Source organism: Canis lupus, chromosome 18, assembly GCF_048164855.1.
Source record: "Canis lupus baileyi chromosome 18, mCanLup2.hap1, whole genome shotgun sequence".
NCBI classification, from domain to species: Eukaryota; Metazoa; Chordata; class Mammalia; order Carnivora; family Canidae; genus Canis; species Canis lupus.
Window position 1 is genome coordinate 12,642,986 of NC_132855.1, and position 16,454 is coordinate 12,659,439.

General features: G+C 41.4%; 1 protein-coding gene across 6 annotated transcripts in view; it reads left to right on the forward strand.

Annotated features, from left to right (window-relative positions):
- ELMO1 (engulfment and cell motility 1) overlaps positions 1 to 16,454 on the forward strand; it is a 526,171-nt gene that overhangs the window by 288,400 nt on the left and 221,317 nt on the right. For all 6 annotated transcript variants that reach the window (XM_072783482.1, XM_072783477.1, XM_072783480.1 and 3 more), the window contains one exon: positions 2,020 to 2,128. In XM_072783482.1, coding sequence (XP_072639583.1) covers positions 2,020 to 2,128 — 109 coding nt within the window. The remainder of the gene's footprint in view (positions 1 to 2,019; positions 2,129 to 16,454) is intronic.

The following is a 16,454-nucleotide window of genomic DNA, read 5'->3' on the forward strand; positions in this document are numbered from 1 at the left end:
CTCTCCTCTCCTCTCCTCTCCTCTCCTCTCCTCTCCTCTCCTCTCCTCTCCTCTCCTCTCCTCTCCTCTCCTCTCCTCTCCTCTCCTCTCTTCTATCCATTCTCTGTACTCCCAGATATTTTCAAAACAAATCAGGCTGTGTCACTCATGTCACTTGCCTGCCTAAACCTCGTGGTTAGCATCTCTAGGTCTTAGGGTGACATCTCATGGAAACCCCGGGGCAGGGGCCCTGGCTCACCTCTGCTCCCTGAACTCGGGCTCTTGCAACCCAAAGTGTTGCCTTGCACAACCCCATATCCCTTCACATTATAGATTAGGTGGTGTGCTGGCCTGTCCCAGACACATCCTGCTCAACTCAGGGTCACTGTCCTCGATCCCTACATTCTTCCTTCCGGACTTTGACATGGCAACCTCTTTCTCTTCCTGGATTCCCAACAGTCACTTGGTTATCAAAACTCTGCTCCTCAGGCCTTTCCTGTTGCTCTTTTAGCACCTCAGCTAGTTATTTTTTTTCCCCATAGCACCTGTGATAAACTGTAATTACCTATTTTTTCATTTGTCTTCCTCAGTTAGAATGACTGCTCCACGAGGAGTCTCTACTTTGTGGAGCATCTTCCTGATAGATAATGGGTACTCCATGACTGTTATTGATGGAATGAAGAAAACACTATGTCCACCACTGAAGAGTTCATAGTCTAGGGGGTAAAACAGCATAGGTTTTTGCACAGCATTTGTGTAGATGCTATTGGGAGACACGCACCTACTCAGGATGGTATAGCTCTTGAGAGGAGGTAGCAGACAACTGTATTCGAGATGGCTCCAGAGATGCATAAGCTGGTGATTCCTTTTGTCAACATATGAATTTGAAGTTTAATAATTGTAAAACACAGTTCTATTGCTTTTACTTTTGTTTCATCCATGTGTGCAATGGTTCCCTTAATTGTGGTAGCAACATTTCAGACAATCTTAAGGATAGAGGAGAATTTATTGGACCAACCAAAGAGTTTTCAGAAGAAGGATTTGAGCAGATAAACTGTAAGGACAGGGAAGCAGCTTTGCTCTAGGAACAAGTGGGACCAGCCATTCAGGTGCTGCCAGGGCTCCCATTGCCTTCCCTCTCTGCTTTCCTTTGCATTTGGGCTTGTTTTTTTGTTGTTGTTGTTGTTGTTTTGTTTTGCTTTTTAAAATTTTATTGCAGGCTTGCATTCAGGTAGCTCTTGTGCTCATACCTCTTGGGTACTGTCAGCACAATTGGGCCATTTTATTTTCTCTTTTTGTATGATAAATCTCAGGGACTAACTCTGGTTGGTTCTGTTTGTGTCACATGTCCCTTAGGCATGCTCTGGTCAATTAATGCCAGGGCTTGGGGCTCCTGGATGGCTCAGTCAGTTCAGCATCCGACTAATTTCAGTCATGTCATGATCTCAGGGTCATGAGATTGAGCCCCATGTCAGGCTCCAAGCTGGGTGTGAAGCCTGCTTAAGATTCTCTCTCTCCCTCTGCCTCTCATTCCCTACTGACTCTCCCTCTCTCTTTCTCTCAAAAACAACAACAAAAAAGTTTTAAACTAATGCCAGGGGTGAGATCCTGTAAGAACATGGACCCACCCATGTGGGAGATACATGATTAAAATGTAGGAGTTGAAAGTGCAATGAACTGCTCTCTCCAGAAAGGGGAAGATGTGACTGGAGAGGAGCAGGAGGGAGCAGTCTTACCACTTCAGTAACAGGTTTTTATTGTCCTGGTTTGAAAAACTCTCCATCCATCGGCACTTCTGCGCAAGTATAACCGATGAGCAAAAATACCCTCTTAGAGGGTGGAAAGTTTTAGGAGATTTGGAAAGCATAAGAGTTTTACATGCTCTATACTGAGAATATACTCAGAGTATAATTTTGTTTTGGCCCTAAGCCTGACTTTGGTAATCTCAAGTGGATCTGTCTCTTTTACCACAAAGCCAGTGTTTTTGATGTTTTCCACAAACTGACATCCCGTTCTGACCTGTTCCCTTTCTACTTGCAGATTGTGCTTGAGAATAGTAGCCGGGAAGATAAGCACGAATGTCCCTTTGGCCGCAGTAGCATAGAGCTGACCAAGATGCTGTGTGAGATCCTAAAAGTGGGCGAGCTGCGTAAGTAACACTTGTTTCCCACACGGGCATGACGCTTGGCAGGCACCCAGCTTCCAGGGTTGTGCCTGGACTGACACAAAGAATTCTCGAGGTGCTATGCATGGGCAACCCCCGTGGACCTAGCATTCTTTGGTTCAGGTTTGCAGTGTATGTGTTTCTGCATGTCTGTCCTGGGAGTAAGCATTATTAAAAACTACAAGAATGGAAAAATTTGCAGGTATTATGACTGACTTTCAGATATTATAAACATGAAAAGATATTAAAACAGCCCTACCTATAGTAATCTGTTAAGGAAAAAGATCAATGGGTTTCTTTTTTAAAATTCCAGTTTTTAACCTAACAGTAGATCATTTTCTTTTCTTTCTTTTGAAACGATTTTTCTCTCTAAAGAGAAATTGAATACCTTATTAAAATCCTCTTGCTCCCAGTATCTCACTTGTTTAGAATACTTTCTCTAAGAAAGAAGGAATTATAGAAGAAAATGGGTAGCTGATCATGACAAATGTGGTCAGAGATATGCTCATTGCTCTTTTTCCTACGTATATTACAAAATTTAGGAGAGGACACCCAGATAAAGGGGGTATGATAATTTTCCTGCCTTGTGCTCATTGGTGTAATTTGAGTTGAACCTGTTACGATGAATCTGATTTAACTTGGCCTGCAGTCATTGTCAACACTGAGCCTCCTTCAAGTGGCTTCCATTCCCTCCAACATCTCTAGAACTGACACACATATAAATCTTCCCTTGTAGGCTTAATAACACGGGTGCCAGAGAAAGACTGTTCATACCACAGAGATGTTGGGTGTATAGTGGTGTTGTGAAGGCATAAATATTCAGTTACCTGCTTGGAGCTTAAAATAATGGTCTGAAATGATTAATGGAAAGGAATCCGATGATTACATTGGAAGAGGGGGTTATGCTTTATTTACCTGACTATAGGTCCTGCTCAGGTAAACTAGAAAATGGAGAACTTCATAAGGAAAAACTAACAATTTGAGTCTGTTTGATCAAACCCAGCAAACGCTGTCCTCCAGTGTGGGTAGACGGGGGAAAGGAAGCAAAAACTGATATGGAACCGCCAAGAAAGTTCATTACCTAGGAGCCCAAATTAGGGCATCTTTGTATTAGAAGAGTAGCAGCCTGACCTGAGAGATTTCTTTATCAGTCTGCTCGGGTTCATGGATCACCAAGGTTAATTCAGTTTACCTGCATCCTTGACCTGAGTTCTCCCTCCTACTCTCCGTCAGACTAATTTGATGAGATTTACATCTGCTGCCTAGCTTACTGTTTATTTGGTTGAAGGATTAAAGTCCTGAATCAAGCAAATCCTACTGAATTCCTCAGTCTGATAACTGTGTTTCATGTTTATCTCAATTTTATGGGGGGACCTGCAGGAAGCCACCTGCTAAGAAGCATTACAAGACCGTCTAGGATTTTTAGAGACTGGACAACAGTCAGGCTGTCCCTGGCTGGGGCTTGTCGTGTGTTTGTTATTGTCCCCATCTTTGTGGCCTGCTTGGGCTATCAGTTCTCATCTTGTTGGCAGCAGCAAGTGTAATCTTTTGTGCTTCACCACGACACCCAGCCTCTGCTCTTTTCCTTTGCCCAGCCGACATGTATCTGTCACACTAAAAGTTAACCCAGAACAAAGATGCAGGGGAGTGGAGGGAGGATGCTGGCACTACAGGGGAGCTGGGTTCTGTCTCTACCATATAGGACCTTTGTGTCCTTGGGTAACGTGCCTGCAAACTTCATTGTGTTATTACAACTCCACATTTCCCCCAGAAGTAGATTGGTAATATTTGGGGTGATGGTATGGGTAGTTGTATTCATTTTTGGCTTAGTCGCTGGTAAGGGCTCTGGGAACAGAGCGTATTCAGCCTAGGGAGACTACCTTGGAAAAGATGGCTAAGTTCTAGGCTTTGGGCAGGGCAGATGTGGATCTGATTCAGACCCTCGTCCATGTCAGTGGGGCCCTACTCGGTGGGCAGGGGCTGGGGGTGGGGTAGGCGTGGCAACGAGAGTCTGAGCAGACAGTGCTGTTCAGGTGAATGTCTTCAGGTGAATGTCAGCTCTGTGCTTCCTGGGTAGGAGGGTGATGGTGGTGATACAGAATAGGGACTGACCTCTGGCTGGTGCCAGGCAGCCCTCCCCGACTGTTGAGGACCCGGTATGAAGCCAGGAACGAGGACAGAGCCCCATTCCTGGGGGCTGAGATAAAGAGTGGAGATGAAAGCAAACACCTTGGGGATCTCACCTGGGGTGCCCCAGAGGCTGTTCTTGCACTATATATTATTCCATATCTCACCTTCTGCTGCAGAGAGGGCTCCAGCCTTCTACTACAGCTCATTTAGTACCTAGTCAGTCCCATCTCTGCAGCGAGGTTGGGCTTTGTCTCCTAGGGCCTGGCATACTCATGGCAAGCTCCCTTCATCCCAGATGACAAATGCATGTATTCATCTGTTTAATAAAAATCTATTGATTACTTACAGTGTGCCAGGGACTATGATGGACAATACAGATGCAAAAGTGAATCAGATATGGCCCCTGTCCCCCAGAAGCCTGCACTTGAGAAAGTGTAAGAATGATTTGGGACCAATATCTTCTACCATAAGTTATAAATGATTGCATATTTATTTTAAATGCCCATTATCTATTCTAAGGCATAATTTTTCCAATATTCTGAGAGTTTGAGTTTTCCGGTTGGCCTATTACTTGCATGGTAAAGGTCACTCTGGACGTTTGGCAAGGCTTACAGAGGACTCCACATTTCTGCAGTCTACATGCCCAAATGAGTTATTCTCTGCTCATAAAATATTAAAGGATCGCTACATTCTGATTGAATGCTAGACATCAAATGATAAAACACCCTGTAGTAAGAGGAAAATTGCTTTTTAATAGATTGCCTTTTGCCCATTGCCATATTAAATAAGTTACTAATATGGAAAACAAATCTGAGTGCACCCTGATGTTGAGGGAAATATCTGTTTTTCTTCTGAGGAAAATTAGCTTCACGTACAAATCCGTCTTCCTTTGGTCTATTTGGTCTGCTTTTGGTCTGCTTTTCTCTGTTTTTAAGTTCACAGTCCTTCTCTGATTTGTGTCAATAATCGACCTAGAAGATCATGGTTGTGCTAGATCTATAAGCAAGAGCAGAGATCAAAGAAATACCAATTAAAAATCTAACTGATTGAGGGAAAGGACATATACAAAAGTAGAAAGATTCCGTTTTCTACAATTGCTTTGTCTTGTAATTTAACTTACCGTCTTTTGAGGAAACCCACTTCTGAAATACTGGTTATATTTTGGTGTCCAGAGCACACATATTAATATTCAATTAAATTACTGATACTAAATATTTATGCATAGTGTTTTTAAAAAGTAGTCTTAAAAACACTATTTTTCTGCTTCCCAATTATTAACATTGCAGGAGGCAAATGTTTCGTAGTGTGGTATAAACAACAATATCTGATAATGTATATGCTTAGAGCACTTTATCAAGGTAATTTAATTGAAGCCTATTACACCCCCAGGAGTTAATCAAGATCAATAGCTTCTATGTTTATTAATGAAGACAAGACTTAACACTTACTGCATATTGTCTGGGATCACTGAGCTCAAATCAGTGTTCAGGAAGCCCAAAGAATAGTGTAGAAAGAAGCAGAAAAGTGGAGTGGTTGCATTTCGGCACCTGGATGACCCGTCCTTGAATCACAGATCAGCTACCTAATTGGACGCCTTGGACACATATTTCCTCTCTGTTCTGAGCTTCTGCTTCCTTATCTCTTTGTAAAGATAATCCTGCTGCACACAGTTGTTGGGAGGATTAAATGAAATAATGGGTGCTTTTTTTGTTACAAGATAGATGGTTTCTTTTGCGAGTGATAGAATCTGACTTCCCATAAGCAGACTGCAGGTTACACGACGGCGGAAGGAGAATGCTCTGATTTAAGTAACAGCTGGGACCAGGATTTGGAACAATGACTCTTGTTTCTTCACTCTCTACATTCTGACAAAAATTATTCTTTGTAATCTGCTTTGTCCATGAGGCCCTTTTGAGAGCAAGACACTTGTTTTCCCTTAGTTTCAATTTTAAAAATCACAAAGAATACCTATGGACCTGAATATGGTCATAGATCCCCACAGCATGGGTAATATAATTAATTGGCAGCCCGAGTTCAAAGAACAGGATTGAAGTAGAACGAAGAGCAAGTCTTTAGAAGAAGTATATTTGTGTGTGTATGGAGGGTCAGAGTATGGGACAGAAGAAGGGAGGCATGTCACAGACAAATGCAAAGATCTTTGCTATAGATGTGAAGTCCTTAGGCAGATACCTCACTCTTACCTAAGGCTAAAAAGTAGTGACTATTGTTTGTGTTATTATAGCACTGCCCCTAAAACTGTAAGTTGTTGAAGGATAAAAGGAAAACTTGATTTCTGACACAATAGCTTACTTACGGGATGCCTGGGTGGCTCAGTGGTTGAGCATCTGCCTTCAGCTCAGGACATGATCCTGGGTCTGGGGATCGAGTCCCACATCAGGCTTCCTACGAGGAGTCTGCTTCTCCCTCTGTCAATGTCTCTGCCTCTCTCTTTCTGTCTCTCTCCTTAATAAAGAAATAAAATCTTAAAAAAAAAAAAAACCACACACACAATAGCTTACTTACTTACCTTTTGGATACGTAGCATCTCATCTCATATTTCAGTATCTAGTAGAGCTAGGATACTAATTTTTGTCTCTCATTCATTATTCATTTATTCAGTATTTACAGGGCTTCTTTTCTATGAGTCAGGATCTAATCCCTGATGACATGGACGTAGAACACACACTCCTACCTCAAGCAGCCTACCTGCTGACTGCAGGGTCCTTCACAGAAACAAATAATTAGAAAATACATTGTCATTTAGAACATTGCATTTAAATTATGTTAGTGTCACTAGGAGGCAGTGGTTGGTTCTTTCTGCTCACAGGAAGTTGGACAGGCTAAGGAAGGGACAGTCTTTGGAGGTGTGACACAGAAAAGGAGATACTTGAGTATGTGGAATCAAGACATGAAAAGAATAACCAGGTAAGCACAGGTATGTGTATGGTGGGCAGCGGCGGTTAAAAATTCCAGGCAGTGAGATGTAGGTGAAAAAGAGTTGGAGGTTCAGATAATTCTGGTTCCATGCAACTAAAGCAGATAGCTTGAGGGGGCAAGTGGAGGAGATGCTAATAGAAAAAGCAAGAGTTAAATCATAAAGAGTTGCCACACAGAGGAGCTTGGATTTTACAAGCCACGGACATCGATAGAAGGATTTTTAATGCTCTAGTCCTGGGCATAAAATTCTAGAATTAGATTATGTCTTCTGGCTATGACAAGAACTCGTGAGTGTGATAATGTACGGGGCCAGGACCAGGGACAGGCTTATCTCACTCTAGCCCCAGCCCAGTCAGGATAGCAGTTAGGAGGTTTCAGCTGCAAGTGATAGAAATCCCGACTCAAAATGGCTTATGTAAGAAGAACCTTTATTGAATATTGTAATTGCAGAGTTAGATTAAGTCCTAGAGATGGTTAATTTAAATGTTCAGTAATGTCATTAAGGACCCAAATCCTTTCTACCTTTTGGTTCTCTTATCCTTGATGTATAAGATTTGTCCTTAGGCAGCAAAATGGTGATATCATCACATGGTCCAGAGGAACAAGAAGCTGTTTCTTCTAGATGTGTGGAAATGTTTCCAAAAGTCCATCAGCAGAATTTCTTTCATGTCTCATGAGCTAACATCATGGCCTGTGCCTATGCCTAACCGAGTCACTGATAAGGGGAACAGGATCAGTCACTAGCTGCTCCTTAGACTGGGCATGAAACCAGCCTTCCTTAAGTATATGACCACAGGATGATCTCGGTAGCTAAAGAAAACTGAGGTTCTGTTCAGATAGGAAAAATAGCTACTTGCAGCCCTTAATTCTGTCCCTTTACTTGCAAAGCTCTCTTCTGCATTTTCCTTACTGCTGGAGAAAACTATGACAAATTGAAGTCAGATTACAGCCCTCTGTCATTCTGCCTTTACTGGGAATTGGGGGCTGCATTAGTATTTTTTTTAATGTAACAATATCAAAGGTTGCGGAAAAATGGCAATTGGGGTTTGATTATAATGTATTTCATTTCTCATCACTAAGATGCTAGGGCTCCACCACCTTACTTTCCCCTAGCAAATGTGTATTTTTCACGTCCTCAATTATGCTTTTGTATGTGGGTTATTCTCTGGTGTATTTTGAAGGGCAGAGCGGACGTACATTTGTGATTAAAGTTTTCATATTTCCCTGAAATGGTTTTGCCATCTTCACCTATTTGACTATATATAATTAGATTAAAATTTAATAACTACTTCTCTGTTTTGAAAAAACAAGAGTGAAATCTACATCACACACTATGAAAATACACAGCATTTCCTTACTTTGTCTTTCAGTGGTAATATTTATTATAACACACCAGTGGTGCTGAGTGAAACACCTTGTATAATTCATCACCCAGACACCTCTGCTTTAGCAAGTAAAAATAACACAGATGAGCAATCTGAAGAACTTTTTGGAGTACAGCAGCAATTAGAATAGACACTTAACTCTGGGACATTGGTGTTTTTGTACTTTGAGAAGTACCATCCATCACTTTCATTCTTAGAACATTCTGGCTGAAGAAAACTCAAGAAAAGTAGTTTTTAACAGTTAAGCCCCTTAAGGGACTCCCCCCCCCCTTTCCTAATACTAGCTTATACCCATGCTCAATGGAAAGTTGAAGCCTCTCAGATCTTGACTCTGTCTTGAATCTTCACTTTTAACTTCTGCTTTCATATTACTTTAACCTTAAGCTTAACATAAAAATAAACAAAAATAGATAAAATGAATGTTCGAGGCCTGAGCCTATATTGAGAAGATTATATCCACTTTTGGCCCAAATTAAAAATGTCAGGAGGAGAGAGTATAAAAGTCTATTGAGAGTAGGGTTTACAATAATTATAAAGCTGGTATCAGGATTTATAGTAGTAGTATCACAAGACAGGAGGGCCCAATATAAGATTCTTGCATTCAGAATCAGAAGTGGTTGGTAATTGGCATAGCTGATCTAAGGAAGGGCTTTTGTCAAGATGGTTAGTCATCTTGCTCCTTAGTCTCCCATTTGTAACCTGGGGATGTCATCACCACCACCACCACCACCACCACTACCATCATCATCATTCTCAGCTCAGAATTAGATGAAGAAATATAGGTTAGAGTGTTTTTTTAACTGTAAAATGCCCTATTTGTGAAGGAGATAACTGCTGAAATATGCACCGATTTAGAGACACCGAGATGTATCTCATCCTGTAGCAAAGTCAACTCTGTGCATTTAGTGACTGCCTTAAGAATTTGAAGTTCTGTGGCGATTTGTTGGTGTTTCAGAAGGCAGTACTTGTAGATACTTCTAAAATCATAGGGTAATCCTTATCACCATAGAAAGTGATTGCTGAGAGAAATTATACTTGGCAATTTAAAAAAGAATATCTCAAGCACATTTCAATTACAAATGGATGAAAATAATTCATATTTAATCATAGGCATTTTTAGCACTTACTCCTGTTTACATCATTTCTGGGAAGATAAGTAGCTGGGAATGACCAGCATCCATTTCTATAATCTCTCTGAGGTTATAGATTGAGAGGTGAGCCTGGGAGGTTTGCCCAACCTCATAAAGAAGGGAGACAGACACAGAGAAAGAACACAGATGCCCACTGTCTTCCTTCCAGCCATATAGCAATACTTTTCCACCAGCTTCATCTCAAACATCAGGTTTGGATGACCATTTTGATTCCTCTTCTGAGTGGGTGCTATCGAACACTAATATTCATCAATATTATTTCTCCTTGATCTGGGTGACACAGACAAATAGACGTATAGTTCATTGAAAAAAAAAAGTAATTTAAATTATAGATAATGAAACTATCTATCTAGAAACTCCTGAAGGAGCAAAGGAAAAGGTATTCGAATTAATATAGTTCAGAAGAGTAGCTGCTTAGTGGGTAACAGAAAATTGGTAGCCATTCCATGTATCAGCAGTAATTAGTTAATTATAAAATGGATACAAAAGATTCTTTTTAGTAGTGTCCATACAAATGTAAACTGCTTCAGATTAATCCTAATGGAAAACATCTCAGACTTATATGTGAAGAAAGCTGTAAGACTTCACTAAGATATTCAAGTTTTAAATAAATAAATAAGTGAATGTTTTATTCCTGGTAAGAATACATCCATATTGTGGTAAAGATGTGAGTTCCTCCAAATCAGTGCATCGGCTCATATATCATTCCAGAGTGCCAAAGGAAACAGAGATGGAAACTCCACAGAATGCTTGTGGGGTTCATTTGGAAGAATAAGGAAGGGAAATTGGCAAGAAAGGACTGATAAGGAGAATAGTGAAAAGTGAATGGATATAAAATTATATTCCTTTTTTAAAAACGTTTTTTGCAAGGAAGTCCAAAGAACTCATTCATATACAATTTTCACCCAGGTTTACCTATTGTGTTAATATTTTCCATATTTGCTTTTTCATTCTCTTTCTACACGCAGGCACATGCATGCAGCCCCAGACACACATTCACATGTCTTGTTATTAAAATATGAAAACTTTTTATGACAAGAAAAAACTTAAATATAATTTGAAGAAAAAGAAGTGAATAAAAATTATTTTAAATTGGATCCAGGGCAGCCCGGGTGGCTGAGCGGTTGAGCACCTGCCTTCGGCCAAGGGCATGATCCTGGAGACCTGGGATGAGTCCCACGTCCGGCTCCCTGCATGGAGCCTGCTTCTCCCTTTGCCTGTGTCTCTGCCTCTCTTTCTCTCTGTGTGTCTTTCATGAATGAATAAATAAAATCTTAAAAAAATAAATAAATAAATTGGATCCAGCTCTAGCTGTATCCTAGGTGGAGCAAAGGTACTGGGAGCCCTGCCTAGCAGGAGGCTTCGCAAGAGAGCTGCGGGGGGCGGGGGGGGGGGGAAGTTTCTGGGGGCTGCAGGGTGAGGCATCATCATGGAAGCAGTGTTGGGAGCCTGGCTTAGAATACTCAACTGCCGGAAGTCTGAGAGAGGCTTGCTGCTACCAGACAGCCACCTAGTGCAGGTCAGGGGTGTGTGTGCTGATGAAATCTATGCCCACCTTTCCTTCTGTTCTTTTGCAGCACTATGGATGTGGCTTACCTAGAACCCAGTAGTTATATGCATGAGAAACTATGGATTTCAGGACATGCAGCTTCCTATATAAATTAAAACATTATAAAGAAGACATAAAAGTAACAGGATACCTGTAGATGAAAGAAGCCATTTGCATGAATGATACCTTCACTTCTCATCTATTAAATCACTCTAGATTTAAAGTTAGTAGTCTCACCCCCAAAATGTAAAATGTAAAACTACCTTTCCCTAGTTCTATATCCTGGGCTTGGGCCCACAAGCTCTTTTCCCAAAGCAATAGTTTAATCAGCCTCCTCAGCTTTTATTGTAGGATTGTAATATACCGGGCCACAAGTTGAAAGGTCCTAGCATGCTGTAAAAGTAGAATAGTAATTTGGAAAGGTAGCATGAAATTAGAAAGTGTAAGCAGAGGGCCCAAAGATTCAAATACATGGTAAAGTAGGATAAAGTGGACCGCAAAGAATTAAAATGACAGCAATCAGAATGCCCAACTGCACTGAAATAGTGGTGAAATGCTATCCTGTGAGGATTTTAAAATCAAAATACCTGAGTTAAAACGAAAACACACAAAACTAAGAAGCATGTTCCCAGCTTTGGTCTTTAACTCACTTCCCACAGAGGTGTTTCCTCCCTTCAAGGGAGTCCCCAGTGGTTGGGAGGGCATCAGAGGACAGGACACATTAGGATGCCTTTTACAACCTCTCATCCTTTGGGTGGAGAGGTTTTCCTAGTGGTTAGAGTAGATTAGGAGGTAGGTGCCAATGGAGTCTCCCAGCCCTGGGCACTTGAATTTCAATAAAAAACCACTTGCTAATTTATGGGAAGTCTGGGTGGCTCAGTTGGTTAAGTGTCCGACTCTTGATTTCAGCTCAGGTCATGATCTCAGGGTGGTAAGATCAAGCCCTGCATAGGCACTGAGTGTGGAGCCTGCTTAAGATTCTCTCTCTCCCTCTCCTGTGCCTCAACACCCACAGCCCCCCCACTCATATGCACCTTTGCTCTCTCTCATTAAAAAAAAGCAACAGCTAAAACATTTGCTGATTTAAAGATAAGTAGAAAGAATTTATTTTTAAAAATGTAAATGATCACTGCCATTTTTAGATGCCTTCTACATGGCAGGTGATTCCCTGAGGTCAGTACGTTGCTAACCCTTTTAACATCTTCATTTACAGACCAGGGGTCCGGGCCTTTCACAGAGGTTAAGTAGACTGGGGTCACACAGGCAATTAGATACAGTTAGCTGTTGTGGGATGCTGTTGTGCTCTTTACTCTTAACTGTTACACAATCCTGTAAACCACTGCTTTCAGTTTTTAAAATGTCTTGTCTTCCTCACAGACTATAAGCTCCCTGAGCACTAGACTCAGAATTTATCCATTTCGCACCCTACCCTGTAGTCCAGTGCTTTACATATCATGTGCACGTAATAAGTATTTATTGCATGAATAGAGTAGCTTTCTATTTGCTTTAGGGTCAGTTGCAAAAATATTTTTTCAGACATCACTAAATTTTTTATGAACTTTCCGTTTTACCCTGAAACCTTGCAAACAGCATTTTTTTAAAATAAAGTGAGAATGAGTTATACAAAAGGGTGCCTCCTCAGTCCTCCCCCTTTTCTTCCTCCTCAGGATAATTTAGTGAGAAGGCCTACTGAGTCCAAATTTGAATCAGAAAATATCAACACTACAGTATGTTCCCCAAAGAGGAAAAAAATGATCTATTTTCAATCTTGTGTTTCAGAACACACAGCTGTGTGACTTCCTAATTTATTGTATTCCCAACTGCCTCCAGACAGCTCTCAGCTTGCAGTTGCTTTCCTAGCCACCACCCCCTGGATGTGGGAAATAGGGCGGACTTTAACCAGTCCAGAATGAGGATGCAGAGAAGCCCATGAGCTGCTCCTCCACAGGTGTGCCCAGCAGCTAGGACCTGAAAGGAGCCATGTTTCCTGGGATGGCTGCCTTGGGTCAGAAAGTAAGCTGTTGACTCCTTGTAGATCAATCCCAGCTGCACGTGTGCAGCTCTGGAGTGGGGTCATTCCTCTGCCTCTAGGGAGGAGGACACACAGCTTTGGATCCCAGCAGTCAAGCCCTATGTGGCTTCCCTTAATTTGGCTTTCCAAGGGTTTGGCCACGAGAACAGATTGCAGCTGTGGCCTGAGCATCTTTAGAAGTGTGAATCTTTTTTTTTTTTTTTCTGAAGAAGCTATTTTGAGCTTTATAATTGCATATTTCATGTTTTTTCATAGAGTAAGGAGAATGACTTGCATTTTTTTAATAGATATCTGCTGGTTTTTTTTTTTTTCTTTGCTCTTCTGTCTTGTATAACTTGGGCAGTGATTTCTGAATGTGGTGGCTGTGCATCAGATTCATTTGGGAGAGCTTCTGGGAAATATAAATTCCTGCCATGGAATCCAGAAATCAGTATATTTAATGAACTCGCCAATTCATTCTTAGGCAGCTGGCTCTCCTCTCCTAAGTTTGGGAATCTCTGTTGAACTCCTTCATGGTAATTTGGATTGTGGTTAAATGGCTACCTTTGGGGTGATAAGAGTGCTAGACTGAGCATTAGAAATCACAGATTCTAGTTCATTCTGGCTTCATTCTGACCAGCTCTAGATAAGTCTGTTCTCCTGTGTGGTGCCTTAGTTTCCTCTGGTATAAAACCATTAATGCCCAGGGGGCCACCAGCTCCGAAGCTGCTGTGCTAAACACAGTCCTTTTTATGTACCCAGGATAGTGACTCTAACCATGAAATAAGTTGACCAACACTTTGCCATCATCAGTTCTTGAGGGATATGTATAACCTAGGTTGGTGTTGGATTCTGTGCAAGAGAAATGCCCCAAGACCTTGTTAAGAGGGGTTCCTGGTGATGAGACCTGCAGCATGGACCGAGAACTTGTTTCCTGCCCTGCAGATATGACTGCTCTCACCTTCTGAGTGTAAAATTTAGTTTAATGTGATTTTCCCACTCTGAATTTTTTCCTCCTTTGAAATATCAACTTTATTGCCAGCAAAGAGTTCTTTGAGAAGAATCAAACCTTAATTTTGCCAGAACAGATAAAGGAAATGGCAAAAAGAAAAAAAAAATCCTCTGGCTTTATTCTTCCCTGCCTAGCTGTTTTCACACTGTCGTTTCCCACCTTGATTCTCTCGGCTGGGTTTGGTGGCTCTTGCCTCCCCGTCATGTGGCGGGGCTGTTGGCTCAAGCAGCTGCCTCTCCCCTCTTTACTTGGGAACAGGAGAGTTTAAATCATACTGAAACTTGGAAGAAGAAACAAGCCTAAATCCAAATGCTATTTAACATTTCTGCAAGTCATACCTATTCCCACCCCGACAAACACAGCTCTAATGGTTCTTTGGCTTTTATTGGCTATGTAATAGTTTCAGGAATTGCTTTGTACTGGAGCCCAGACGAGTCCAACCAAAGAGTGCACACACTTCATTTCCCATCTCTCCCTGCCCAAGTCAGAACTAATCCTGCTGCTTTTCTGTGTCATTAATGGTATCAGAGGAAAACCTCAAATTTAAGGCCTCATGGGTTGACTGCTCCTGATCAGTTAAAGCGTTTTTGTCTGGGGTTAGGAATTTACCTTAGTGCATATACTTCAACGATTTTTCCTATTTGATTTTATTCTAAAAATGAGCTAATATCATCCTTGGCGCTTTGTCACCTGATTCTTTTCACTTAATGTGTTTATAGACCTCTTTCTAGTGAATTTATTCATTTGCAGTTTGTTCAAACTTTCAGTAGCTTAATAGTATTTCATTTCATATGCATATGGGCCACATTGTGGATATAGATATAAATAGTACCCATTTTATGAAAGTATGGGTCTTTTATCAACAGGCAGTTTCATTGCTTACAAATTTTTGTTTTTGTTACGAGCACCTGGATGAACATTTGCCCAGTAAATGTACTTAATTAACACATACTAATTAACAGTACTAGGGCTGTAGCAATGAGTAAAACAGAACACCGTCTCTTTCCTTAAGTTGCATATATTTATTTTACTTGGAGAAAAAAATAGTAAAGAGAGAAGCATGCCGCATGGTGGGAAGTGGAATGCAGAAAAATCAGAACAGAGAGGATGCGTGGCATTGCCTCATTGAAAGGTCTGTGTTTATCACAAACCTATGCATCTAGGGAGGGAGTGGGCCAAGATAGCATTGGGACAAGAGTTTTCTTGAAAGAGGGAATCGCAGTTTAAGTGCCTGGAGGCAGGGGTGTCCAATTTAGGAAGTGAAGAGCAAGGAGGCCAATGTGATGGGAGCAGAGAGCACTAGGTGGGGAGTAGCAGGAGGTAAGGTGGGGTTGGAGAGTAGAGACATTCTCCACTGTAGCAAATTTAGTATTTATTCTGAGTAAAAAGAAAAACCATGCAGTGGATTGAGCATATATGTGACATTATATAACCTACAATTTGAAAGAATCATTTGGGTGATCTGTAGATCATTAGACTATCCTACATGCCATGATGGTAAACAGGTTGAGGGGTCACGGTGATTGGAACCAGAGTGCTGGCAGTAGAAATACTGAAAACCGGTTGGATTCCAGATATATTTTAAAGGTAGAACCAAAAGGACTTCCTTGACAGATTGAACGTAGGTGGGAAATAGAGTTGAGAATGGGCAGCCGGAAGCATGGACTTGTCATTGAGATAGATGGAGAACATAAAAGACCAGCAGTTTTGTTTCAGTTATGCTAATTTCGAGATGCCTTTTAGACGTGGAGTGGAGATGTTGATTTTGTAGTTGGATATCAGGGGATGGTTCTGAGCCAGAGATTTACCTTTGGGCATCGTCAGCCTAGGAACTATTTATAGCGGAGGTTGGATGAGAGCATCCAAGAGGTTCCAGGGTTTAGCCATGAAATAGCCCAAAAGTTGCTGGTTGGGGAGAAGAGAAAGAACTGGGAGAGGAATCAAAGGGATGTAAGAAGAAAATCAAGAGAAAGTTCAGCTGGAAGTGAAGGAGAAGCTGCCTGTATGGAACGCTGCAGATGCTGGAAGTAAATGAGGATTGAGAATTGATCTTTGATTTTAGCAACGATCAGTAGAGGCCAGGGGTGACCTGAGCAAGAGCAGTTTCACTCAGGTGGTGGGGAGAGATCCTGACTG